This window comes from Hippopotamus amphibius, chromosome 2 (assembly GCF_030028045.1).
Source record: "Hippopotamus amphibius kiboko isolate mHipAmp2 chromosome 2, mHipAmp2.hap2, whole genome shotgun sequence".
Taxonomy (NCBI): domain Eukaryota; kingdom Metazoa; phylum Chordata; class Mammalia; order Artiodactyla; family Hippopotamidae; genus Hippopotamus; species Hippopotamus amphibius.
In genome coordinates, this window is record NC_080187.1 from 213,739,908 (window position 1) to 213,767,700 (window position 27,793).

The 27,793-nt window shown below is 53.7% G+C and overlaps 1 protein-coding gene across 1 annotated transcript in view; it reads right to left on the reverse strand.

The window, feature by feature from the left end:
- The window catches only part of HCN4 (hyperpolarization activated cyclic nucleotide gated potassium channel 4), a 40,598-nt gene extending 31,915 nt beyond the window's left edge, over window positions 1-8,683 (reverse strand). Inside the window, exon 1 of the mRNA XM_057723615.1 lies at window positions 7,896-8,683. Coding sequence (XP_057579598.1) covers window positions 7,896-8,683 — 788 coding nt within the window. The remainder of the gene's footprint in view (window positions 1-7,895) is intronic.
- Between the last annotated feature and the right edge of the window lie 19,110 nt (window positions 8,684-27,793).

Consider the following 27,793-nt stretch of genomic DNA (forward strand, 5'->3'; position numbering starts at 1 on the left):
CATAGGATGGAGTGGGCCACATGCCCGCCCTGCCCCCAGCCCTGGTGCCTCAGGGAGGCATTGGGGTTGGCTCAAAGCTTTTGTTCAAGGACTCCAGTCCCTGACCTCAAACCAAGGCCTTACCTTGGTCCCAGGCTGAAGCCCGATCCTGAACATAGAGCCCCGACCCTGGACACACACTGAGCCCTAAACTACAGACTGACTCCACTTCTTCACTTCTCAGAAAGATGTGATGAACGGACCACATGACCGCCTATTTCTCTGGTGGCGAGAACAGATACCAGGGGCTACTTGTTCCCTTCCCCTTTGAACCCCAAACACTCATACCAAGGAATATATGTGTCAATGGCATCTGGATATGGTTCCAAAATCCCAAAGGTCTCCATAGCAGTCGGGACATGCTGGGGTGGGGGGAGCAGGTGGACAAGCATCCAGATCCCCAGGAGCAGCAGCCCCAGAGGTGGGGTTAGGACAGGCATGTCTCAGCCTCCAGATGCTGCATTTTCAGCTATGGAAAGACTCCCTTCTCATTGATGACCTTAAATTAACATGGGGCCCTGAAAACACCTAACACTTCAAAATTCAGCTGTGGGGCTGGACAGGCAAGAAAAAGGTCCAGTGATGAGACCATTCAGGAGAAGCCTTCTCTGGACCCTTCTGGCTGGGGATGGGGTAGACTGCAGAGCCTTAAAACCTTTGAGCCAGATGTTACATAACCCGCTTGGGTTCTGGTTTCATCTCTGACTTACTTTGTGACCTTGGGCCTGTCACTTTCCCTCTCTGGTCCTCTGCTCCCCACATATAAAGTAAAGGCTTTAGGTCAGGAGCTTACTAAGCCCTGTCTGGATCTGGTATTCTGAGACCTGTTAAATTTCCCGTGCCAGCTGAGCCCCTTCACACAATCATGTGTGTCCAGCATTATCTGCAATGTTTTCACTCTCAGGAGAATGTTTTCTTGAACTACTTTTGTAATTTAGCTTTCAAAAGGTAACACACACACCACACACACACACGGAAAGAAAAGAAAGAAGGAAGAAAGAAAAGGGACACGTATGAGTCTCAAGTCCTAGAGAACAGGTTCACATTTCAGTTCTGGTGCTTCACAGCTGTGTGATTTGGAGCAAATCTTTTTTTTCCCCCCATCAGAGCCTCAGTTTCCTTATCTGTAAGCTGGGGATAATAGAACCTATTTTTTGGGCCACTATGAAGAATAAATGAGACATGAGTAACGGAGCTCCTAGCACAGCCTGCCACATCTGAATGCTTCATAAACAGTGGTTATTAGTACGTGAGTCCACCTGGTTTTAGTCTCTATTGGTTCGACCTGAGGGTTGTAAACTCAGAACCCTAAGGGGGTCAGGCGTCTAAATGTGCATGTGTGGCGTGGCCACAGGTGGGGACTGTGGGCAACTGGAGAGCAAAATACAGTTTAAAGCCTCTAGTGTGCTCCAGCTCCCTGCTGCGGGTGGGAATGTGGAGCTGAAGCTGCCAGAGTTTCTAATTTTTCAAGAGAAGCTGGAAAGCCAAATTTTTGTCTTACATCTTTCCGTTTTAAACACTGTCTCAGACTTGTTATGACACACTATGCTGGCCAAACAGAACACATCTGGGTACTGTATTTGGTCCACAGGATGCAGCTTAGCAACCTCTGGTGTAAGTACTGCTGTTTCATTTTGAGCACCCTCGGTGACGGGGAGCTCACCACCTCTCTGTGCTGCCCCAGCTCTGGGCAGGTGCTGATGATAGAGCGGCCTCCCAGGCTCTGGGATCGCAGATTTCCAGGGCCCTGGCAATGCTTTCTCAGTAAAGCCTGGCTGGCAGAGAACATCCTCTCTGACGCCAAGGCAATGCCCCTGCCCTCCCCATGGCCCGCTCTGACTGGGAAATGCGGATTCTTCAACATCCCCTGGGCCCAAGCAGGACCTCCTGGCCGGCCTCAGTAGCCCTTCTGTTAATTACCAACTGGCAGTGGCGGCTTTGTGAGAGCCCTTGAGCCAAGAGGTGTGTGTGCCCGAGCCGGCTGCCTCCTCAGTTACATGACAAGTCCCCCTGGGGACTGGGGCTTGACCTTCTGCTCCAGGTGAGTTCCCCCACGGTGGCCAGTGTTGCGGCAGGCACAAGGGCCACTCAGGCTGCTGTGACACGTGTCAGCCCTGTCATCTGTATGCAGACTGGTGTCTTCCAGGCTGGGCAGGGGCAGAGAGAAGTGACAGGCAAGATCGGCTCACGGGGCGGGGGGACTGGGGGGGTGCTACTAGGCATAGTCTGGGGGGGGGAGGGGGCATTAAGAGTCAGCCACACGCTGACACAACCTCAAGGTGCCAAGGCGGCTGCTCTCACCGGATGCCTCTGTCCTCCTCCCAACCAGCCACTGTCAGAGCCCCCTCACACCAGCTCTCCTGCCCGGCACCTCTGGACTCTCTCACTGACAACATCTGTTCCTGCCCGGAAATCTCATTGCAGCACAGCAGTCACTGCACTCCCTGCCCCTTCTCCAGCTGGCCCGCCCCTCTGGCCCTCTGAATGGCAGAAGAGCTGCGAAAGCAGTGAGACAGGATGGATTCATGAGGGCCCTCTGGCCACCTGGCCTCTTCCTGCTGGCCCCGCCCCAACAGCCAGCATCTAGGGCCAGCAGGGTCCACGCAGCAGTGCAGGAAGGGAGGAAGGCTGTGAATCTGACTCCCCCAGGTTTGCACTGACCTCTGTGGCTGAGAGCTGCTCAGCCCAGTTCACAGAACTCACCCTGCCGTGCTTGTGCTAGAGGCCAAGAGGAGAAGATAGTCTCTGGCCTCAAGGAACTGAGTCAGGGAGCCCAGGCTAAGTGTGGAGGGCGTGGTCTGAACCTCAGTACTCCAAGCATGGTTCTGGGCTGGGCACCAGCAGCACTGGCTTCACCTGGGCACTTATCGGAATGCAGAATCTCAGACCCCACCACCTGACCTAATGAGTCAGAATCCGTATTTTAACAGATCCCCAGGTGAGTTGGATGACATGACAGTGTGAGAAGCACTGCATTATAACAGACACAGCGCTCCATCCAAATGCCATGTAGTGGGCAGAGATGGAGAGATGCGTGATGGTGGCCACAGTGGCCTGGGAGGGCATCCCGGAAGACCCGGAGGCCCTAAAGCATGGGAGAGGAGGGCACATGGAAGGCAGACAGCCCAGCACGGTGTGAGGCAGGCCACTTGACAGCCCAAAGCCTCACGGCTCACAGCAGCTAAGGGAACAAATGGGGCAGGGCTGGGCAGGGGAGAGGCCCCCAGCCTCATCATGCAGTGTCCAGATCAGGAACTGAAGCCTTGCAATGGGGAGAACCTGGAGCCCAGGCCTCTCCACCCAGGCAATATAATGGTCCTGGCCCCCCAACCCCATTGGGTTTCTGTGCACCTGGCATCCGAGGAGCACCTCGGCCTTGAGCTGGATGCTGGCCTTCACAGCACATCCTCCACCTGCCCCGGTCTTAGCAGGTTGAGCACGTCCTCATCACTGGAGAATCCTGCTGCCCACTGTGCCAGCTGACAGCACCGCCAAGGCAGCTCACCTTGGAATTCCCCTCTGCACCAAGGCGCCCTTCCCCCTCCCCTAGTGCCACAGCGGCCTGCAGCGCCTTTTGGCCTGGCTTTCCACACGGATAGCAAGTGGGTGTCCCTGGACAATGCCCCCAGGAAGGCCCCAGAACCCCCCAGACCCAGAGCCAGGTTGCTGCCTTCTTCTTCCTCACCACCTACCTTGAACAGCCCTTCCCATGGTTGAAAGGGAGAGAGGTGGGCATGGCACTGAGGAAACAGAAAAGTAACTCGTCCTCAGCAGAGCACCTTTCCTTCTCCAGGCATCTAACTCTGCCCCTGTTTTCATTTCCGTCCTGCAGGCAACGGGAGGCCCAAGCCTCAGATTACAGAGGGCCCCAGGGAAACCTCTGGGAGATGAGCACCTGCCCGTCTCAGGCCAGGACTCTCTTCTGGGGCGGCCCAGAGTAGGGTTCACAACCTGATGGTTTTCAGCTTAGGGGGTCCACAGACTCCAGAAATTGAGTGTCATATTGAGTGTGGCTGGATACGTGTATCTTTCTGGATAGAGACTCTATATTTTCCAGCAAGTTCTCTGACGCAGATTCAGAACCACTGGCCTGAGCCAAGGACAGAAGCCTGTCTGCTCTGCTCAGAACTAAGAAAAAGAAGCAGTGAGGGCAGAGCGGTGTGGTTCACGACCGTGTCACTGCTCTCCGGCAGTGCACCTCACCTCCACCTCCACAGCTGGACAGTTTGTGTCTGACATGGTCATAGGCAACAGGATTCCCATTTTTCTAGATGGGAAAACTGAGGCTCAGAGAAGGCTCATAACCCCTGCAGGGCCCCATAGCAGACAGGGCTGGGAAGTGATATGAGGTGGGCAACGGCTGCGCCTGGGGCCATGGACCAGCACAGGAAGTCAATTTTAGGCCAAACCCGGGACTTACCAAGCCATTGGCCCAGTTTCCATGATTTGGAGCCCAGCTGTTTCTGCCCCAAGTAAAGGACCCTCTCGTGCCCTCTGTTTCCTTCCCTCCCTCATAGCTTCAGAAGGCTCAGGCTAGGAGAGGGAAGGGGCAGAGGGATGAGAAGGGTCAAGCTTCTGCCTGCCTCCACTCTCAAGACCAAGCTAGAGTCTGGGGCAGAGGAGTAGCCCTAGAACCGACATCCCGCATAGGGACTTCCCTGTAAGCCCCCATGTCCACCCACACAGCCCCAAGATACCTGCTCAGACATCTAGATGTCACACACCCAGGCCAACCCCTTGAACCTGATGCTTGAACGCCTGACCAACTTCTGGGAACAAAACCAGGTACATCTTCACTGGGGGTTCCCACTTTTTTTCTCTCCTCTTGGAAAAACAAGATAATATTTTATATTCGTTCCAGGTTCCTACCACCAAGCTTGGCTTCCAGGACATGGCTCATGTGGAAGGAAGGACCCACCCAGGACCCAAGAGCCTAACCAGCCCAGGCAGTGTCCTGAGGGGCTGCGTGTTCTGGCCTCTTCCCTTACCAAACCCTAAATACAGGTTCAAAAGGCAAATGCAGAGTGGAAGGCGAGGGGAAGCCAGACAAGCTCGTGGAGGCTGGAGAAGCCATGGAGGTCACCAGGGCACGGTGTGTGTGCGTGAAGAGGGTGGTGAGGAGAAGCAGATGCAGCCGAGAAAAGCCTATTATCTACACGGCCCAAGTTATGTGGGTCCCTCAGAGCACAGCCCAGTCCAGCCCTTGGAAAAGGCACCCAACCTTCCTCCCCCAGGAACAGGAGATGCCGGAAGCAGCCTGTGACAGCAAGCCCTGAACTCCAAACCACAAACTCAATCTATCATGGTTTGCTGGCGATTCTTTATTAAACCAGTCCTACTGGATCAATGCTTCCTGCCCGTCAAAATGATAAATAAATCTTCAACTGGCCTGAGCAATGCTTGCAGAAGCTCTTGTGAAGCCAGAGGTGGACAGTGGGGATTGGCTCCACATAGAGGCCAAAGGCCGGTGGCTGAAGGGACTGAGGCTTAGGGTGCTGGGTGGGCTGGGGTGGGGGGTGGGGCTGGGGGGGGGAGGGGGAGCAGGGAGGTGCGCCTGGATTGAGCTGGTGGGTCTTCTGAGCTGAGAAGACTTGCCCAAGTCTTTGCCTCTTTGACCTTGTAGAGATGAGACCAGCTGTTTTGGCCTAGATGTCAGACCACAACCCCTCCACACAGAGACAGTCTTTTTTGGATTTCTTCCCTTACACCCCATCCTGCACCAGGCTGCACACAGAAGGTGTACGCTTCCAGCTACCAGTTCCTATTGCTTGTTGCACAAACCCAAATTGAAAGCCCATCCTGACCCTTTTTCTATTGCCCGTTTAGCAACACCTAAGCCCAGCCACACCTCCCTCTCTACCACCCTCCCCTCTGCCATGTCCCGGGTGGCCTGCAGTTAGTAGGAGATTCTGCAGCAAAGGGACTGCAGATAGATATGCCGAGATAGGCAAAGTAAGATCAGGAAGGCAGGGGAGGTTCCCATAGATGCAAGCAACTGGGCCCCAGCCCTTCAACATCTCGGGTAAGGGGCAACTGGGAGGGCACGGGCCAGCTCCCAGAAGGTGCTTGATCAATGCCAGGGAAGCTAGGCATGCCTGGGATTGGCCCCTAGCAGCCTCCCACCCCAGGCAGTGAGGTTGGTGGTGAGAACCCTGAACAGAGGCTTTTAGACAACGGGGAGCTGGGTGAGGATGGTGAGGAAGGGAGGTTGACACTGACATGGCCTACCTGCCATCACCACCAGGGAGTTCAGAGAGAGGAGGAGCCCAGGACACCCTGGGGGTGCAGGAGACAACAGTGCCTGCCCACTCCTCCCTAGCTCATGCTGGGATCCTCAGGTCCCAGTACTGACCAGAGGGGAAACCACACTTTAGGAACCTGGCACCGGGAACCAGCCACAGTTCCTCATGGGAGGGTCCCACATCAGCTCACACAACTTGAGGACTGTGGCTGTCTGTTTAGTTTGTTCTCTGGCCCACTTATGTCCTCTGGGAATGGGAACCCTGGATATTAGGGTTAGGCAGAGCAATTACTCAAAAAAGGAAAAGGTAGGGGCCCTCTGGTTTACCACCTATTTTAAGCCGTTGAGTGTTGCCTGACTGGTCATTCCCAGCACGAGAAATCTCTCTCATTGGATGGAAAACGGCTTTGCTCTCATTACAAACCTAGCTTCCCTGGAGTTTGCAAAGAGGGCTCTGGGTTGGCAAAATGCTCATTTATATTGGCAGGCAAGCAGGGTAGGCAGGGAAGCGAGCTAAATAGGGGGCAGGGCCCAGAGAGAGAGAGAAGATGAATTAAACCCAGCTCAAAAGGGTGAACATGTTTCACACCCTTGCTTCAATCCTGTGTATCAGGAAAGCCCAGGGAGGCACTGGGGAACCCCAAGATTTTGATTAGGGTAAGGGCACCCCTGATCCCAACTTCAGAGGCAATCACCAATCTCTCTTTTTGCACAGATACCCCCACAGGCCCCGAGTGGTATCTGCTCTTCAGTGGCATCTGACTCAGGTGATGAGGAGGGGGTGGGTTCCCTCTCCCTGACTCGCAGTCATACCATTTGTTTGGAGACCCACGACTAAGCCATGAAAGACCTAGCAGCTGCTGGAGCTTGGGCACTGGGGTGAGGATGGGGCACAGGATGGGCTTAGGGTCACAGGACAACTGCTCATCAGTCAGGACACCAGGCATCTTCACTGACCACTATGAACAAGGTCATGCTGTCCTGCTAGTCTGGATGCCAGCTGCCCAGGGTGCCTGCTCCAGGCCCACCACTTGGCATGAGGGGCTGGGCCCAGGGTTAAGGTGGGGGCAGAAGGCTTTTATCCTGGACCTGAGGCCCCAGTACCTCAGTCCTCCAGGAGCTCAGCTCTCCAGCTCCAGTTGCAGCTTCCCAGGGCACCAGAAGGCAGATATTAATGCCTGGGGTCTGCGCTCAAGATGCTGGCCCAGCTGCCAAAAGGTCTCTCTTCCAAGCCCTGATCTGCAGGCTAAAAGACCTGGAGCAGCCTTTAGGATGTTCACCCTGACTCTGCAGCCCAGATGAGGGAGGTAGGATGTGGGGCTTAAGGTGGCAGAGCCTCATCCTGGTTGCAGGCAGGGCTAGGCCAGGCTCACCTTCTCGTCTTGCCTCTAATGCGGCCCAGACCCAGAGAGGACGAGGCTGCGAGGCAGGAGCACAGAGGAAAGTTCTCAGCTCTGTGCAAGAGGAGGTCTGGGGGTGTCTCCAGCCTAGAGGCGCCCCAAGCTCCCAGCGCAAGGAAGGAAAGTTAACTCCGGCTGAGAGGCAGGGCCGAGAGAGAGGAAGCGCGCCTGCGACTGCTCAGGGAACCCACAGGATCGTCGCCAGGCCCCCTTACCTGAAGTCGCTGTAGGGGTGGATAATCCAGAACCCGGCCGATTTAACCCTCTCCTGCTCGCGCTCCACCGCCTTCTGGCTGCCGAACATCCTCAGGGAGAATTTGTTGACCCCGGGCTGGAGCATGGCCCCGAACTGGCGCTGCATGAAGCCGGCCTGGCCCAGGCGCACCTCGGCCTCAGGGAGGATCTGGTCGCCGGCGGCCGCGCCTCCCTCCACTTTGATCGCGGTGTCCACCGAGGGCTGCTCGCAGGAGGCGGGGACCGGCTGCGGCGGCTGCTGGGGCGGCGGCGGCGAGGCTGCGGGCTGCGCCGAGGCGCCGGAGCGCTCGGGCTCGGCCGCCAGGCCCGGGGGCGTCCTGTCCTCACCGGGGGACGCGTCGCCCTCGGCAATGAGCCGCCGCTCCTCGGCGGAGTCATGCAGGTGCCCGTGACTGCTGCCGCCCCCCGCTCCGGCGCCGCCGCCGCCGCCCCGGCTGCCCAGCGATGCCAGGCTCCCGCGGAAGCGCCTGCAGTCGCCGTTAGTGCTGGACTTGCCCGCACCGCGGGCCGACCCCTCGCTGTCCGCCGCCCCGTGGGCCGCGCCCCGGGACTCCGTGCCGCCCGCGGCCGCCGAGGGCGAGGGAGAAGGCAGCGGCCGCAGCCGGATGCTCCTGCGGCTGGGGTCCTGGCGGCCCCCGGCCCCCTCCTCCTCGGCGTCCTCTTCCTCGTCCATGATCCACGCCTTGGCCCCCACCTGCTGCGGAAGGCTGTAGAGTCTCTTGCGCATGGACGGCGGCAGCTTGTCCATGGCTCCAGGGGCCGGGGCCGGGCCGGGGGCAGGGGCACGGGTGCGGCGCCGCGGACCGGCTCCAGGTCCGCCCGCCGGGCGGTGCGCCCGCGGGGACGCGTCCTTCGCCGGCGGCGCCGAGCCGCCTCAGGCGCCCATGCTGGGCAGGTTGCGCGAGGCGGGGAGGCTCCCAGTCCGGCTCGCGTCCCGGGGCTCGCGGCGCTGCGCCTCCTCCCGGGCCGGGCTGGGCGCGGGGACCCCGCGCTCTCTCGCTCCCTCCCTCCCGCGGTCAGGGGCGCGGCGCGCGGCCCGGCTCCAGGCGCCCCGCCCCCGCGGGGAACAATGGGCGCGGGTTGAAGCGGCGCTGCGGCCGCGGCGCTCCGAAAACCGCCCCGGAGCGCAGAGCGCACGGCCGGCGCTCCTCTGGGGCGTGTGTCCCGCGGGCGGGCGGGCTGTCCGTCTGTCCCGCCGCCCGGGCTTGGTGGCCAGCCAATCGCGAGCTCGCCTCGCTTCCTCCGGCCGAGCCCGGCCGGCCCGTCCCGGGGCTCCCGCTGCAGCCGAGCGGAGCCCAGCGGCCCGCCGGGCTTACATCAGCGGCCGCCTCCCCCGGAGCGCCCTCCGGCAGCGCTCGGCTCCCGCGCCCCGGAATATTCATGAAGCCGCCGCAGCTCGCGGGTTGCCATAGGAGCGGCTCCCGCAGCCGGGCCTGCCTACCTGGGCTTCTTAAAGGGGCAGTGGCGTGCGGGCCGGGGGCCTGGAGGGGGGCGGAGGCGGGCCCGGCGGGGGGCGCAGGGTGGACCCTCGCCGGACCTTAGGGGCCGAGGTGAGAGGCGTGCTTCATCCTCAACCCTCGAATGTCTTTCCTGGGCCAGAGGCTGGGAGCGCACCCCAAGCCTAGGGTTCCAGCTTGGGTTGCGAATTCCCCACCCCAAGATAGGGGGGTGGGGCGGGGTTTCCCGATCTCTCCTTCTGCGAGCTCCGGGCTCGCCTCTCTCCGCCGGTTATGCTTCTCAGCTGGTCTCCGACCCTCCTCCGGGGAAGCGGGTCATCTGCATGCGGAGCCCCGGGCCTTCCCGCAGCGCGCCTGGAGAGGGGGTTTCCGGGAAATGCACTGCGTCGGGGCCGCTCCCGGGGTTTTCCTGTGATACAGGAGGGGGCGAATCCCCCGCTGGTCTTTCCCCTGCGGAGCCTCGCAGCGACCCGGCCAGGAGGGCGTGGGGGAAACTCCGGGAGGCACAGGGCGCGCGGGTGAGACCCAAGCCCTTCGAGGTAAGACTTCGAGGAAATGCGCCTGCAGCAGCCACGGGTGCGGGGTCAGATCCCGCACGCACCTCTCCCGGGGTGTTTCCGATGCGGGTTTCGGAGACCAGCCGGCTGCAGCGGGGAGCCAGCAGGCGGGCTCTTCTGGGCGACCTGGCACTCTGGGGCTAGCTGCGGACCTACTTCTCGTTGGGTTCTCATCCAAATTGTGACACCCCAACGCTAGGGGAGTTGCTGCTCCACCCAGGCCCCCTACCCTGGAGCAGCTCCCCAGCTCCCACTCCCTTTGAGTCCCCTCCCCACCCCCAACACCCAGGCCCGGCGATCCGGCTGTGGTCCTCTATCTGTGTGCAGTCTCTGGGTTTATGCACAAATCCCAGCAGCTCTGCCAGAGATACAGCTCTACTCCTCTCCAGCACTCTAAAGCTGACACCCCAACCCCCATCCACACAGGCCGGGCTGCCAGACCCCCCTCTCCCTGGCCTGGGGGCTGCCAAGATGGCCCAGGGGTTACTCAGACCCTGTCAGGGCCAACATGACAGATTAGCTCAGAAGTGGGGATGGATCATTAGAGGGAAGGGGTTGGCTGGGGAAGGTTGGAGTTTGGGTTAATGCTGAAGTGGATGCTCAGCAAAGTCTGACAGGAGGGAGGCAAAAGGTCCCCCAGCCCTACCAACTCTCTGAGGAATGACATGAAGTTTTTTTTCAAAGACTTTTTTATTCTCATTCTTAGCCCACTTGTGACCATCTCTCCCACCCCATTCAGAGCAGAAATTTTGGAAGCAAGATTGGGGGGGGGGGGGGGAGGGCGGGGAGGGGGCGGCCTGGTAGGAGCTTTTCTGTACTCTACCCACTGGACCACAGGACCTCCCGTGGGGAGAGGGAATGACTAGGGTGGTGACATCACCGCTTGCTGGCATTTCTACTTTTGAGCAGCTCTGAGCTGACAGTTCTCTGCACAGATGCTGGGAGGCCTAATCCCTGAATGTCCTTGGGTCTCCTTGAGAAGGAGTGTTCTTAACCAGCGGTGAGCCCTGCCTGCCCTGGTGCGCCAGCCGCAGAGGGAAGACTTCCATTTAACTCACTTCTTTGAGCTTCTGTGTCAGCCAGGAGCTATGCTGCCCTAACCCAGCTTTAGGAAGTCAACCCAAACAGGCTTCCCAGTGACCCATGGTAGGGACATCTCCTCCTCTAGGAACCCCTTCCTGGCCACGCAAATCTTGGCCATGTCCCCCCTTTTGGGTCCCCTGGCCTAGGAGCTCCCACCAACCTGAGCACCGTATACAGTGTATACAGTGCAGTCTGTGTCCCCTTCAGGACTGAGCTTCCCGAGGGGAGGACAGGTCTGACTCATTTCCACGACCTCCACACCAGCTCGGGAGGACAGAGAGCAGATCCATACATGTCAACTCAACACACGAGTGAGGGACCCCAGGAATTAGTTACTGCCACTGAAGGGGCTCCTTGAAGTAGATGGTGGATACAACCAGGGTTCAGCTTCCTGGGACCCTGGTGCCACAGGCTGGCCAGGGGGCAGGGTCCCTTAATTCCTCCCCCTCTAGCACCTCACTTCCCCTCAATTTAATTAACACCAGACATTGAGGACCAACTAGGACCACCCTCGGGTGAAGAAATGACCGTTGATAAAGCATGCACCTGGAAACCCCTTGTGAGGCCTGGTCTCTCCTGTCTTCTCTCTGTGAAAACCATCATAGAGGATAGCTGTGGCACGCCAGCAACCTGGGGGAACGAGGAGGCGTAGACCCAGATCTTGCCCTTGATGGGCTCCAAGTTGTGGGGAATCTATACTCATGTTCAGGAATGAGGAGAAAACTCAAGACAGAAGAGAAGTGTGTACTAAATCATGCCTCAATCAATGAGATTTGAGGAGGGGGACCTCGCTCAAGCTTGCAGATAGCTAGGGAGGGCTTCCTGGAGGAGGGGTCAGATTTGGTGAGAGACGTAGCCAACACTTTAAAGTTCACACTTCATTTGTTAAAATAAACCACATGAAATTTTTGTGGGCCAAATATGGTCAGATGTTTCCAGTTTCACATAGCTCAACCTAACATTCTTACTCCCATTTGCAAGCTGGAGAACTAAAGCACAGAGAGGTTAAGTGACTAGCTAACTGTTCCACAGCAAGAAAATGGTGGAGCTGGAACTGCCCAACCAAGGGCTCCACAGGTCAGGCTCTTCTCTGCTGCCCAGGTGACACTCACGGAATGGGATGGGGACAGGCCCAGGTACAGGAGGGAGAGACAGTTCTGAGTCTGGCGTGGCTAAAGAAGTGAGAAGGTAAAGAATGGAACCCCCACATTCTGTACTCTCCCCATTGCCCCATCCAGGTCTCACACCCTCTCCTTTCCAGCATTGCCTAGAAAGCCCGAGGTCTGCTCTGGTTGGTCTTGTAACAGAATACATAGGACCTTGGGACCCCAGTAAGGGGAAGGCCCTACCTCTGGACTGAGATGGGAAGAAGAGCTGTGGCTATCAGCTGCAGTGGGGAACTGAGTACCTCTGAGAGACAGATGCGCTTCTTGCCGGGTCTGCAGGAGGCCTGGATATTGCTGGAATGCAAACCCAGAAAAGATCTGGGTCTAAGAGAGAAGGGGCTGGGGAGGATGGGCTTCCCTCCCTGGAAGGGACACTGAATGTCAGAGATTCAGAAGACCCAGAAGACCCTGGGGTGGGGTGAGGATGTGGCTGATTATTATATATCATCCTCAGATCTTATTTGGTGGCAACCTGGATGGGCAGAGGGGTATGGAAATTCTGAAAGTTTATTTGCTCGTGGTCTGAGGGCATTGTTCTTGCTTAAAGAGGCAGCTCTGGGGTAGGGCAGTGGCTCCCATGCTGTGTAATGCCAATGTTTTGGCCACTTCTGCTTGAAACTTAACCAAAAAAAAAGAGAGAACAATGTAGGATATTTTAGGGTAAGATTGCCAACTGTCCTTTCTTAGAAGGCTGTCTTTATTCTACCATTATATCCTTGCCATATTTTCTGTGTTAAAATGCCCTTTTATGAAATCATAATGCTGGGAGAGGGTATTTTTTTATGTCCTTGGCTAAATAAAATGTTGGCATAGGGTCCTGTGTTTGTTCCCCAAAATCATTTTTGAAATGTTACCAGTCTGTGTATTCCAAAAGTCTGGGATCCCCTGCTGTAAATAATAGCGCATGAGACTGGAAAACAAAATCTCTAGAATGAAATACTTTCGTCATTTACTGCCCGGGTATGCCTCAGTCTTCCTCATGTGTAAATTGGGGTTAATGATATGTACCTCGTAAGTTACTGTGAAGACGACATGAGAAAATGAATGAGGAGAGCATGGCTTCTCATGTGTGGTCGGTTCTCAATAAACACTGAACGATGGAATATTGAATGAAACCTGTGTCAGCCAACAGAGGAGGAGACACTTGGCCTTTGGAATCCGATTTTAGGTCATATATTCATCTTAAAAATTGCTGTTGGGATGAAAGTGTTGTCTTGCTATACAGGATTGCTTTTTTTGAATGCTCCGTTCTTGATATGCCCTGGCCAGGTGTCCAGAAGGCAGACTTTCTTCTCTCTGGGATAGGCAGTTGCCTAAGTGGGATCAGAGAGAACTGACTCAGAGGTCACAGCCTTGACCCTGTGCTCAAGACCCCCACCAGACACAGGTGCAACTTCATCTTTCTGTTTAGCGTAGATATCATCCTCCTGGTGCACCTACTGCTCTGCTCTGCTCTGAGGCAGGTCTGCTCTGTGGCCTGGATCAGAGATATACCAGCTTCCTGCTGGGGGTCCTGACCTGGAGACTAGGCCCCTGAGAATTCACTACGTTCCCTCAGGTTTCCTGTCTTGAGGCTTCCTGATGAAGAAATAGGAAGGGGGATGGGGCATACAGGGAGCTGGCCCAATTGGATGTACAAGTATGGAGAGAACAAATCAACAACCCAGTTGTGACCAAGCCCTTGGGTGTCCATCCATGAGCACAGCCACACATGGATGGAGGCCAAGAAGGCAGAGAGATGCCCTAACTTGGGCAATTCCCAGTCTGGTCAAAGCAATGAAAGGCTATCCTAGAGGTTTGTAATCAAGGGTCAGAGTAAATAGTTCAGAAGCTCAGAGCAATAGTGCTCCTGAGTATGTATGGTCAAGGTGGGCTTCCTGGAGGAGGTGGAAAGTGAACCGGGTTTTCTAGTAGGGTTTTCTACTGGGTGTGTGTGTGTGTGTGTGTGTGTGTGTTTCCTACAGGGGAAACAGTGAGTGGAGCAGGCCTGCTGCACTCTTTCAGTGGGGTAAATGAGGCATTGCCAGAGGGCAGGGCTAGGGTAAATGTCCACCTTAAGGGGCCACTAAGCTGTTGCCCTAAGCCAGCCCTAGGAGAAAGTCTGCTGTCCCCATAGAAGGAGGGTTTTGGGTCCTTCTGATCACCTCCTTCCCAACACCCTCCCCTCCAGACTCTGGCTGCAACAACCCCCTGGGAGCCCACATGCCCACCCAGTGACATTAAGGCACTAGTGAAAGAAAGCCCTCCAAGGTTCAACTTCCTATTGGGCTTGACACCTGCTTTCTTCTCAGTTCTGCCTGGTTTCTTTAAGATCTGGGAGTGTGAACTATTATATTTTTGCCTCTGTGCAGGACCCCACCTGGGAGTGCCCAGAGCCCAGCAGAGCCCAAAGGCCTTTCATCTCCAGGCCAGCCCTGGCTCCACTGCCCTTGATCTCTCCAGCCTCCCTATCCTGCACTCCCAGCTGTTCCCCCAGCGCTCTGCCAGAGCACTGGCCGGGACACCATGCCTCTCTCCTCCCAGGGAGGCAGAAGAAAGATGTGCTGACAGCTCAGCCAGGCCTGGACTGTGTCTCTGTGTCCTGCTGGGGCTCCAGGACGTCTGGGCCACCTGGACTTGGAGCCAGGCTGGAGAGTGAGGCACTTGGGGCGGGAGGAGGCCCCCGAGGTGCTGGCTGAGCCGAGCTGCCAAGAAGTAAGTACCAGAGACTCCTCGGCCCCAAGTCTGGAATTCACCATCTATCAGAGCTGAAGTGAGTTGAGACAGGGGCCCCGGGGGTGGTTTCAACAGCCCAGGCTGGAGGTGTTAGGGAGGGAAGGAAGAGACAGGTTGGCCTGGGAGAGGGGGAAGAGGGAAGAGGCTTGGCAAATGGGCAAGATGGAGGGTGGAAGGAGGGGTAGGGGGGAGACCTGGGGAGATGGGGCTCACCTGGGAACCCTGAGGTGGTCCAGGGAGTGAGCTCAGAGCCCTGCATGAGCACCGGGCTCCTTCCCCCGCCCCCCGGCCCCCCGGCCAAGCCCTACCCATGAGGTCCTCTGTGACATGCGCTCCGTCCTCTCCCCCACCCCGCTACATTTTCTCCTTCCCCCAATTTCACATCACTGCTTTTATTTGTTCAATCGTTCACCCATTTATTCATCTAGCCCACTTGTGGAGTAAGTACCTCCTATGTGATGCTATAAGATCCAGTCCCTAAGCTCCAGGCACCTCAGGCTGTGGCTGGAATAAGATAGATTGAGAAACTCACATCTGGAAGCCAGAGACGAGGGTCATGTGATGTGGACACGTGGCTGGAGAGCAGAGGAAGGAGGGGGAAGGGCATAGAGGAGGGGAGCAGGGGAGACGGTCAGGTTTGAATTGGTCTCTGAAGAAGGCACCTGTGGTTTGGAAGAGTGGAGGCAGAGAGGTGGGCATGCCAGGCACCGGGGACCCTGTGCACGGGGATGGGTCTGGAGACCGCAGCCCTGGTGGTCAGGGAGCAGTGAGCAGAAGGACCCATGGTGAGTTCATTCTGGAGGCAAAGGGAAGCAACTGGAACCAACTCAAGACAAGCCAGGACTTTGGGCATGACCATCGGGTTGTGCCCTGGGAGCCCGGCCCTGTGTTCAGCTCTGCAGCGAGGAAGCGAGAAAAGAATAAGACACAGTCCTTGCTCTTGGAAGCTCACAGTGGGGTCGAGGAAACTGAAGGAATATCACGAAACTATTTAGTCATCCTCCCAGAGACAGAGACCTGGACCCCCGACCCCTGGGGGCAGAGAGTGAGCCACAGCCAGGGCCCGGCGGCTGGTTGGGAGATCTGCTCTCCAGCGTCCTGCAAAGCACATCTTTTGTATGAGCCCCACGGCCCAGCCTCTCTCCCACAAGCCCTGCACATCAGGATAACCTGCTATTACATGAGCCTTCCGCTGGACGCCTTCCAGGGAGAGACAGTTCCGCTGTGTAATGAAAGCTCTGCCTCACAGGCCACCCTGCAGGGTCCAAAGCAGAGTTAGTCAGGGAGAGGGCGATAGAGGTTGTGACAGAGACTGACAGGGGCTGTGATAGAGACTGTGATGGGGCTGTGACAGAGACTGTGACAGGGATTGTGATGGAGCTGTGACAGGGACTGTGACAGAGACTGTGACAGGGATCATGACAGGGACTGTGACAGAGACTGTGATGGGCTGTGACAGAGACTGTGATAGGGGTTGTGACAGGGATTGTGATGGGGCTGTGACAGAGACTGTGATAGGGTTGTGACAGAGACTGTGACAGAGACTGTGGTAGGGGTTGTGACAGAGACTGTGATGGTGCTGTGACAGAGACTGTGACAGGGATTGTGACAGGGATTGTGAAAAGGGCTGTGACAGAGACTGTGACAGAGGCTGTGACAGAGACTGTGACAGGGCCGTGACAGGGGCTGTGATAGAGACTGTGACAGGACTATGACAGAGGCTGTGACAAAGGCTGTGGCACTCACTGTGACAGATGTTGTGACAGGGACTGGACAGGGCCTGGGCAGGGACTGAGAAGGAAATGTGGCTAAGTCTGGAGCCACAGTCAGAGTTGGGACAACAGTTCCTGGAGCCCAGGCCCACACTCCCACGGCCGACAGCGCAGTTGGCGGTGACAGCAGCAACACTGCAAACACACAGGCCCAGCCAGACCCAGCGTTTGTGGGAATGCCAACAGGCTGAAGCTGCCACAGGAAGAGAACAAGAGGGAGATGAGTGAGGCCGGTTCCCACCCGGCTCTGCCGTGTACTCCTGTCTGTCCCTCCAGCGGCAAGTTTCTCGGCCTCAGTTTCCTCAGTAACGCCTGCCTTGGGGAGAAGTCAGATCTCAGAGTGAGGTAAGGGCTAGTGTGGACTGACCGAGGGGCCGTGGGAGAATCCGAGTGATTGCAAGGGGTCCCTGAATCTCCACAGTCTCCCCAGTCACAACCCTCTGACTGACTAAGAAATGCGCCTTCCGTGTATATGAACAACCATTTCCCCTATGTGTGGGTGCTAGTGCGATGAGGAAGACACAGATTTGTTTTAAAGCACAACTGAATTCATAGTCACGGTAACTAACGTTTAAGGAGAGCTAGCTCTGTGCCAGGCACCATGCCAAGCACGTAGCATGGATTAGCTCATGTCATCCTTGCTAGAGCCCTGTCAGGTAAGTGGTATTATCCCCATTTTACAGATGATTAAATTGAGGCTAAAGAGGTTGACGAACTTGCCCAGCCTCCCATGGTTAGAGGAAGAGCCAGCAGTTAGGGCTAACCCCGTCTCTTACCTTTGCCCACCACTGGCAGCGTTCTCAATCACAACTGCTGCCATGTCAGATCTATTTTGAAGTTTCAAAGTCAGACTTTTTTTTTAGTGAAAAAGAGGAGCCTGTATTCCAATTGGCTGGGACCTGCTGGGAAGAATTCCTTCAGTCCACGGGCATTTGGGGACCTTATCTCTGCCCCCTCCCAAGGCACTTGGAATTGGGGAGGAGCAGGACATGATTTTCTGCCCAAGGAGAGCACAGGATAGGTATAATGATTCCAAGGGCTATGGTTGTCATTGCAGCTGTCAGTCAGGCTCTCACTGACCAGCGTGGGTCATAAACAGTTCTGGCCAAGCAGTCATTGTCCTCCTCTCTTGCCGCGCTAACTCTTCAGGCTATTCTGATGGCCCCTTGTCTCAACGCCCTTCTTGAGTGATGCTCAGAAGAGAAAGTCTCTGCCACGCCCCTTGAGAAGAAGGGCTCCTCAGCCTTTTCACAGAGACCCCTCCTCTGCTGTCCTTGAGGGATGGATCCTCATTCTCCAGACCACCCCCGACCTCATGGTCAGAAAGGGACATGGTTACTCCCTACTGCTTCTCCCAGACCTCTGCACCTCTACCACCCATAACACTCCTCCACCTGCCTGCTCCTCTGAGGCCCCCACACCTGGTCCCCTCAGGGCTGTCACCCAGGGATCATTCCCACCTGGCTTCCTCCCCACCTAAGTCCTGGAGAGGGCTCCGCGTGAATCTTGGCCCTGGCTCTGGGTTTTCCGAGCCCTTCTTCTCAACTTCAGCCACCCGTTCCACGGCCAACACCTAGTGCTGCTCTCCACCTTCTAGAATCTGAAATTCAGGCTCCCCAGTCCGACCTCAGCCTCTGCTCCTTCCACCGTCTCTGGGTCTCCCCTTTACACTTGCCCTTTGAGGGTAGAACAAGCTCTGTCCACCGACCTCCTGCCTCAGTGCCTTCCTTCCCCAGCTTAGCCTCCAAGATCCATCACCTCAACCTTCACCTCCAGTGTCCTCTGCTCCCTTGTTCCAACCCCACGATCCTTTTTGCTTCTCAACCTGGAAACTCCAGCCCTGGATCAGTGCAACTGCCCGCCCTCTCTGAGGTTCACAGGCCACAGCAGTCCTGCCAGGGCAGCCAGGGAAAAATCACACAGCCGCCCAGATTTGCTCTTCCTCAGGTTCATTGTCTAGTGTGCCTCAGGGCTGCCCGCCCGGCAAACCCATTGTATTTTCCTACCTGCCTTGTCTTCATGCTCTTCTGTCAGTTACCACTTCTGCCAAATGTTCAACCTCTTCCTTCAGGATCCTTCCCATCCATATTTAAACCTGGTCAATCTTTCCTCTCCAAAAAAGATTCTCCTTGAACCCCACTGTCCCTTTCTGTCCTTCCCATCACATCTGATCTTCTTAAAGGGTGGGCTTCACTTGCCTTCCTTTCTCAACTGCCACTCATTCCTTAGCCTGCGGGGACCAGGCTTCGCTACCCCTTGTGTCTTCAGCAAGGCCAAGTCCACCTTTCATTCCGGTCCCTACGTGGCCCCTGAGCGTCCTGTGCTGCTGCTGACCACTGCCCCTCCCTCCATTCTCCTCCCTTGACTTCCAGCCTACATACTCTTCTGTTGTCTTGCTACATCTCTGACCCATCTTCAGTTTCCCTTATGTGAGGAGGAAGGCTTCCTCTGCTAGTTCTTCACTTGTTCGCATTATTCCTGATTCTGTTGCAAGCTGTTTCTTTTCTCGTGTGATCTCTCTCCCTGCACACTCTCACCAAGGCCCTTGGCTTCACTTTCCATCCTTGCCTTCAGCCCAACCCGCCCCCCTGGATCAATGGCCACTTGGATGTCTTACAAGCACCTCCCCTCCACATGCTCTTCTCCAGAGACCCCCTGTTTTTCCCACTCAATGAATAACACCAACATCCTTCCAGTGGCTGAAACCAGAAACCTGGGCATCATTCCTGACATCTTGTTCCACCGCCCCACCCCCCATCTTCCACATCCAATCAATTCAAAAGTCTTGCTATGTCTCCTTCATAAATATCTCAAATATTCTTACCATGCCCACTGACACAGCTCTAGATTATTTCTTGCCTAGCCTATGGCAGAAGCCTCCTAACTGGCTTCCCTGCCTCAAGCCTTGTGTTACTAGATTCCATTATCCATGATGCTGCCAGAGTGGTTTTCCAAAATGTAAAACTGGCCATGTCTGCTGAAGACTCTTCAGTGACTTCCACTGGACTTAGAATAAAACCCAGACTCTCTAACCTGGCAAGTAAGCTGCTTTTCAGCCCAGCTGACAGTAATTCCCCAGCCTTCCTTCTCAGCAGTGCCCTCCTTCCTGGCACTCTACACCCATGCACTTTCATAGGCTTTCTGCTTGTGGTGATGGGGACACTCTTGTCATTGGCTGCTCTGGTAACTATGGAGATGTCAGTGGTGGGTGATTATGGTGATAACTTTAGAACACTGCCCACTACATTCCAAAGGCGGTCCTTAGAGGCAGACCCCATCCCACAGGGCTCCCTCACTCCTGTCTCCTGTTTGTTTATGCATGCCTGTCTCAGGACCATTTCTCCCAGGGGTTGTTTTAGGACTCTCTGGTCAGGGCCCAGGCTATCTTCCCATGTTGACTCTTGAATATCAGCTCGAACCTACATCCGATGTCCATCTCTTTCCAGCTTTGAGTTGGGCCCAGCATCTTGCTGAAGGAGCTGCATTGGCAATGATGGTAGAGGAACAAGGTGATAAACGTAAAGATGCCGCTGACATCAGCACTCGGTGGGGAGACAGACAAGGCCAGCCATGGGGCTGTAGAAGAGGGGCTCCAGCCAGTTGGTGCCTCATGTCCTCTCGTTGCTGTGACTCTGTGATCAGCTGGTGGGGTGATTTGTCCTTCTCAGAGGACAAGTGTCCTTAGCTCTGTAGCACTGACCCACCACCCACTCTCCATGTATGTCCAGGACTGGTGGCCTGACCCCCTATCAGGGGGCACTTGGTTTGCCAGGCTGGGGATCTAACATTCCCGGTATGGACGACCCCCCCCTCCCCTAATGTTAGCATGAGGGCTATTTTTCCTAAACTGGGGAAGGTGGTTGGGGGCTAGGAAGAAAGGAGATGAGCAGTCTGGAGGATGATAAAAAGGCATCTGGGGACTTCCCTGGTAGTCCACTGCTAAAGAATCTGTCCTGCAATGCAGGGGACACCAGTTCATGCTCTGGTCTGCAAACTAAGATCCCACATGCCGTGGGACAACTCAGCCCGCGAGCCACAACTACTGAGCCCGCCCGCACACCTCAACTAGAAGAGCCCATGTGCTGCAAACTGCATAGCCCACGTGCTCTGGAGCCCACCCGCCACTATTAGAGAAGAGAAAACCCGCATGCCACAACTAGAGAGAAGCCCATGCAATGCAGCAAGGAGTCCGCGCAATACAACCAAAGATCCCACATGCTGCAACAAAGATCTTGAGTGCCTCAATGAAGACCCAACACAGCCAAAAAAATAACATAATTAATTAATTAATTAATTAATTAAAGAATATCCTTCCTTAAGAAAAAAAGGCATCTGCACCTGTGGCGGTCTGAGTAATGGTCCCCAAAGATAATCATGTCCTAATCCCTGGAACCTATGACTGTTACCTTACATAACAAAAGACACTTGGCCGATGTGATTAAGGATCTTGAATAAGGGAAGATCGTTTTGGATTATCTGGGTAGGCCCTAAAGGCAATCATTAGTGTCCTTTTAAGAGGGAGGCAGAGGGGGATTTGAGAGGCAGAGGGGGATTTGACACAGAACAAAGAGACAGCATGACCTGAAGCATGATGGTATGCCGCTGGCTCGGAAGATGGAGGAAGGGGCCATGAGCCAAGAAACACAATGTGGTGCTAGAAGTTGGAAAAGGCAAGGATTCTCCCCTAGAGTCTCTGGAGAGGGTGCAGCCCTGCCAACATGTTGATTTCAGCCCAGTGAAATTGATTTTGGACTTCTGGCCTCCAGAGCTGTGAGAAAATAAAGGTGTGTTGTTTTAAGCCAGCAGGTTTGTGGTCATTTGTTACAGCAGCAATAGGAAACTGACACAGTCCCTCTTCCTCCTCCCTCTCTGCCCCCTGTGTCTTTCTTTTGAGTGGGGCTAATCCTTTTGGTGTTAGCAGGGAGGCGGGATACTTGGTGGTTCGAGGAGGCATCCTCCTCACCTCTCCTTGGGGTCCAGTGCCCTCTGGTTCCAGGGAATGGTGGCTTTGGGAATATGGGAAGGGAGGTGCCTCCTTGGAGTAGTAGTCACACGCAGGTCACTGTCGGAATGGCTTTGCTGGCAGCTGGCACTGAACTAGGACAGGAGAGGAAGAATTCCGGAGAAGCCATATGGGGATTGTGGCTGATGGGGTGATGCTTCAGCATATGTGGGCTCCCTTTTTGGAACTCCCAGAAATACTTGTGGCAGAGGAGGAAGAGGGCAGAGGTCCTGTAGGTGCCAGAAGAGAAACAGCAGGAACTTTGGCTGATGGATGTTAATGGAACTTTATTTATAGTCCCAGACTGGGAGGGTTTGATAACATTTGTGCTCTGTCGCTCTTCCAGCTGACTACATCCTCCCTGCCTTTATACAAGGTGGCTGATTAAGCAAATAATGACTTGCAAACCCTTTTCATCCCCTTTCCCCCTTTCCATTTAGTTTTCATCTTTTCTGTACAGAGTCAAAGGAGCATTGTCTTTATTGGGGAGAATATTCCCTTTTCTATCGTTTATTGCCGCAAATACTTTCTCCCCCTCACCTCGTTTGTTATTTAACTTTCGTTATGGAGTGTTTGCCATGCAGAAATTTTCATTTTTATGTAGTGAAGCGTATCAGACTTTGCTTTTATGATCTCTGACCTAGATAATGTACTTAAAGAACTCTTCCCCACCTCAAGAAATATTCACTTACATTTTCTTATCTATAAATACGTCTTCATATACATATATAATCCATCTTCCCGCATTAATGAGCAATGCCTCTTTTCTCATATACTATATTTCATTATCTATTCTGTATTCTGTATCTGTTCCATGATTTCTTTCCTTTTGCTATTCCTATATCACTGCTTGCCCCCCCAATTACTGTAATATACTATTATCTTTTTTTTTTTAAATGATAAAGGAGTCTCTCTCCTCTACTGCTCATCTCTTTTAGAATTCTTTTAGCTATTTCTTTTACCAGAGTAACTATAAAATCATTTCATCATGTTAAAAATCATGCTGGTACTTTGATTAGGATTGTGCTGAATTTATAAATTAATTTAGAGGGAATATATATCTTTATATCATGGCAAGAGGAAGGTCTGTCTATTTAAATCCTCTTTTGTGTCTGAGGAGAATCCTGCCACTGTTTCAGCCCTGGTGCAGCCTTTTCTCTCATTTTTGTTTCTTTTTGTTCATTTCTGTCAAGTTTGGGGAGGGTAGTTTTGTAAACCTGCATTTAAGCCACCGTGATTCTCAGAAGTCTTTAGATTTGCACTGAATTGAGGGCGAAGGCGGGGATGATGAGCTGAAGCTGTGGGTGTGGGTGAAATCCGGAAGGAGAGTAAATGCTAACTGAGAGGAACACAAGCTTGCAAAGCTGCAGCATTTATGGGGAAAGTGAATGCAGTGGATGCGGATGAGAGCAAGCACACAGAAAGGAGAGGTGAGAAACTGGCGGAGAGGTGTCAAGTAAGCCGGAGGAGGAAAGTTCAAGAATGGCATAATCAACAGAGGCCAGTGTTGCTGGCACGTTGTGAAGAATGGCTGTGATGGAGCCATGGGCTGTGTTGGTTGTAGCTGGTTACTGGTAACGTGACCATATCATTTAGTGTTTAAACTGGGACACTTGGAGAAGACTCTGGGGCAACAGGGGCAAACCAGGATTATTCCTGGCAAACTGGGACACTTGGTGACCCTGATTAGTGGTGACCCCTGAGAACGTGTTCTCAGTGGATAGATGGCCAAGGTGCCCAGGTTGTGTGGGTTGCAGAGTCAAGACAGTGAGAGTAGATTCTGACTTCTTTTTAGAAGTTTGGGTAATAAACTATATGGGAAAAGAATCTGAAAAAGAATGAATATATGTATATGTATAACTGAATCACTTCGCTGTATACCTAACACTAACACAACATTGTAAATCAACTATACTCCAATAAAATTAAAAGAAAGAAAGAAATTTGGCCAGAAAAGAAGGGAGAGAGTTGGGTCATAGCTGCAGGGGAATTAAGGTTGGAGGAAGGTTTATTTGCTTGTTGGTTTTGCAGTCTTGAGGAATTTGTCTGGGGAGGAAAAGAACTTAGTAAAGAGGAAGAGACTGAAGATGCAAGATGGAGACAGGATAAATAACTAAGAAGGGACGCATAGGAGAGGAAGGAAGCAATATCAACAGCCTATGCAAGACACGAGTTTAGCTGGGGAGAGAAGGAAGGGCAATTCTGTTAGGAGAGGCAAATAAAAGAACGCATGACACACCAGTGAAAAGTGGAGGTGCAGAGAGGAAACTTGAGGAAACTCATTTAGCTTCTCAAGAATGGTTGCTGAGAAGGAGGTGGGCAAATCCATGTGGGCAAAAGCCTCCAAAAGGAAAAGATTGGAAACCCTTAACCCCTTCCCTTTGGGGATCAACATGGTCAGATCCTCTCTGATAGATGGTTCTGAATGAGGTCCGCTGGGGGTGGGAACTGGCAGATTGTCCAAGCTCAGGGCCAGGCACTAAGCTGGCAGGGTTCTGGCTGGTGTGTGCATGGGGCAAGAAGCATCTCCTGTCCTAGGTGCTTTGGCACATTGGGGGTCTTCCTCCATTGGAGAATTACCTTAGAAAACGCTTAGAAATCTGGACCAGAGAGAACATCTCTGCATTGGTGGACAAAGATGCTGAGACCGTACGGGACCAGGTTCTACAGGGATACGTTGGGGGCGCAAGAGAAGCCACAGCTGATTAGAGGCTCCAGTGCTCTTGTCACCCAGCCTTGGATGAACTGCCCTTTTGAGCAAGTCCTTAATATGCTTGAGCAATTCGGGGTGGAGGACGAACGCAAGAGAGAGATTCTGTATTTTTTGTTAATTCAGATGGACTTAAGTGGTTAATTAAAAATACTTATAATGGGGAAAGGGCTCCGCACTTCCACTGCAGGGAGCACGGGTTCAATCTCTGGTCGGGGAACTAAGATCCCCGCATAGCGTGGCCAAAAGAAAAAAAAAAACTTACAAAATATTTGTCTAATTTAGACCAAAACTTGATGAAGCATGTTCGTGTAATAGAATGGTATGCAGCCATTCGAAATGGTATTAGAAAATAAAATAAATAAATTTGATGAAATGAAAAATATTTGGGATACATTAATTGAAAAACTAGTATAGGCACGACAATCTGATTTTTGAAAAGAATGTGTAATATGTCTATATATGGACAGATACAAGGCTGTCAGAATATATACCAGTTAGCAGTGGCTATTTCTGGGTAGTGGAATGTGGAATCAACGGTGATTTTTCTTTTCTTTTCTTTTTTTTTTTTTGGTAAGTTAAATACCACAAGTTATTTTGTAAAAGGATTGTCAAGAAGCAATAAGATCCCACCTGAGCCTGAAGGAGGAATCTGTCGAGGGGCTAGTGGATGTGGTTGGGTATTCTCTCTCCAGCTGCCCTCAGCAGCTTCTCTTTCCGAAGGGGAAACAATCTGGCCAGATATAGCAATGCACCTTAGCCCATGGGACGTGTCCGGGAGGAGCTGCCCTACATTCCCCATCTGGGGCTCCACAGACAGCCCACCACCCTTGAGCAGGCATCTTCAATCCAGATGACATAAATGAAAGTTTACCCCTCGACAAGTTTATCCTCTTGACCCTGCAGACAACTATTCTGGGCCCATTTGTACCCAAGACCAAAGGGAGAGAGGAGGTTCTAGGAAGGCTTGAAATATCCAAGGGATTCTTGGAAGGCATCGACTGCTGTTTGATGTGGCTGTGACTCTGATCATGTGAATGCTGTGTTTGCCACATTGTATGAAGCTATGGTTGTACCAACAGACTATGGGCAGAGGAGCAAGGACACTGTCAGATAGTTTCCACAGCTATGTGGGGAAAAAAACACACTGCCAGACCAGGACCCAGAACTCAGAGGGAAGGCCTTTCAGTTCTAGCCAGAGTCGTTGGTGAGTCCTTTTCAGCATCCGACCTTGAGGCGGATGGTGAGCATGCTCGTCCCACCTTAGGTTGTTGGTCCATCCTCCACGCATCAGTGGGTCTGACTCAGGAAGAGCCTTTGGGCAGTTGCTGGGCTCAGAGGCTTTGCTCTGGGTCTGCTCCATCAGAGAGGAACCTAATGATGTTTCCTACCTACATCTGGCTGGTGTGTGTCAGGCCGTAGGTGACAGATATGAGTGGGTCTCCATTGGGCCATTAGAAAGGTCTGGGGGTTACCTGGCCCTCTGCTCTTTCCAGACTTCTGGGCTTTTAATCCCTGAGTCAGATGTCACCACCTTCCCCATGGGAAGCCTGTGAGGCACCCAGACCTCTGCTCAGTGCAAAAGGGCCATCTCTCCCAGGAAGATGAGGGAGGGGCTTCCCCTGACCCACCTCCATGCCCATATGAAATTCTATGCCATCTTTGTTACCCACTAGCTTGCTCTGAGCTTCCCACAAAGACAGTGAAGGAAATACACGATTCATCCCTGACTCATGACAGGCATTACATAAATATTTGTTGAATGAATAAATGAGTGTGGGAGTGAATTAATCAATTACCTAATTTTGTGGGCACAGAGGCCTTACATGGTTGGATGAGGAGATGGGCTCTTTTTAGAATGGGGACAGTAGACAAAAATACCTATTGTTCTTGGCCACGAGTAAAAAAGAAAGGCTAATATGCCAAGGTTCGTGACTGTGATTCAAAACTTTCATGTATTAATCATCTTTATGTATTAATCATGATACTTTAAAAAATCTTTCTTTGGCCCTAGAACAGTAGATTATCAAGTCCAATCAAGTCCAAGTTTCAGTTAAGAAAACTGAGGTCCAGAAAGAGAAGAGAGTGTCCAAAGCCACCAGGATGATGGAATGAAAGTGTGATTCAGGCCTCTTGGCTCCTGCCCTGCAGGGCTCTTCCCACCCTGTGTGCCTGTGTGGTTGGGGTCTTCTGCTCTGGGAAGGCAGTTTCTCTTATAAATAAATATACTAGATGCCATATACCTACTATGTGTCAAGCAAGTTGCTAGATGCTGGTGATATAATGGTAACTAGATAGTGCCTCGACAAGAGAAGAGCCAGGCAATCATGATAAGGAATGTGCACCAGCTGGGGGAGCACAGACTTGGGGTGATGGGTTGGGTAGGGGGGGCTATGGGTGGGGAGCAGACATTCCTGTTAGATAGCGTCTGTTTGGTGGCATCCCCCTAGCATTCCCCAGCCACTCTATCTCCTGTTTCTCTGAGAAAGCCCGGCTCCAGGGACCCAGGCATCCAGATAAGAGTCACAGCTCGGAGTCTAAGGGGACAGATAAGCAGGGCAGTCTGTGCAGATGGAGGGGGCCTCAGGCAGGGGTGTCAGGCTCCAGAGGGAGGCCCTGGGAAGGAAAGGACCCACTATCCTGTTTGAGGGGATGTAGTAGGGGAGATGTGGATCCCACAGTGGAGGCCTGAGCTCCAGACCCTCTCAGCAGGCCCTCCCACCCCAGGCAGTCAAAATGGGTTCTGCTCTTCAACCTTGAATCAGTCTTATTTTGAAGCCAAAATTTCTCTAGGAGGTCCTAGATGACTTCTCGTCTCTCTGCTCTCTTTTTTCACCTCCATCCTCCCATTTGCTGCCTCTCCATCTCATGAACAACTCACCCCTCCTACCTCATCAGCTCACCCTGAGCCATTCCTTCCACCCTTCTTCATTTGTATAGCTCCAGAAACTCAGTCTCTTCTGGGCAAGTTTGAAGGCAGATGCAGAGATGAAGAAAGAAGAACACCCATGATCGTCCTCCCTCTCGCCCTAGCAGGAGGGCTAACCAAGACAGGGGCCTCTGTGTCAGTCAGGGGTCCCGCAGGACAGGGAAGATGTATTCACACTAGGTCACGGAGGACAGGTTAAGAAAGAGTACTTATAAAGGGAAACCAACAAGGGACGGTGTTGCTGTCCATTGAGAAACAGCAGGAAGCAGCTTCCACCCCTGGGCCTGAAGGGGCAAATGGGAGGGGCAGTTACTGGAACCTGGAGTGAGGACCTCTCCAAAGGAGGCCACCTGACAGAAGCTGTGGCCTCTCATAGAGGGACAGAGCCCACCCACAGTGGCCTGGCAGGGAGGATGCGATGGAACAAATACCCCAACCTGCCCTCTGATATTCCGTGGTACCTTCCA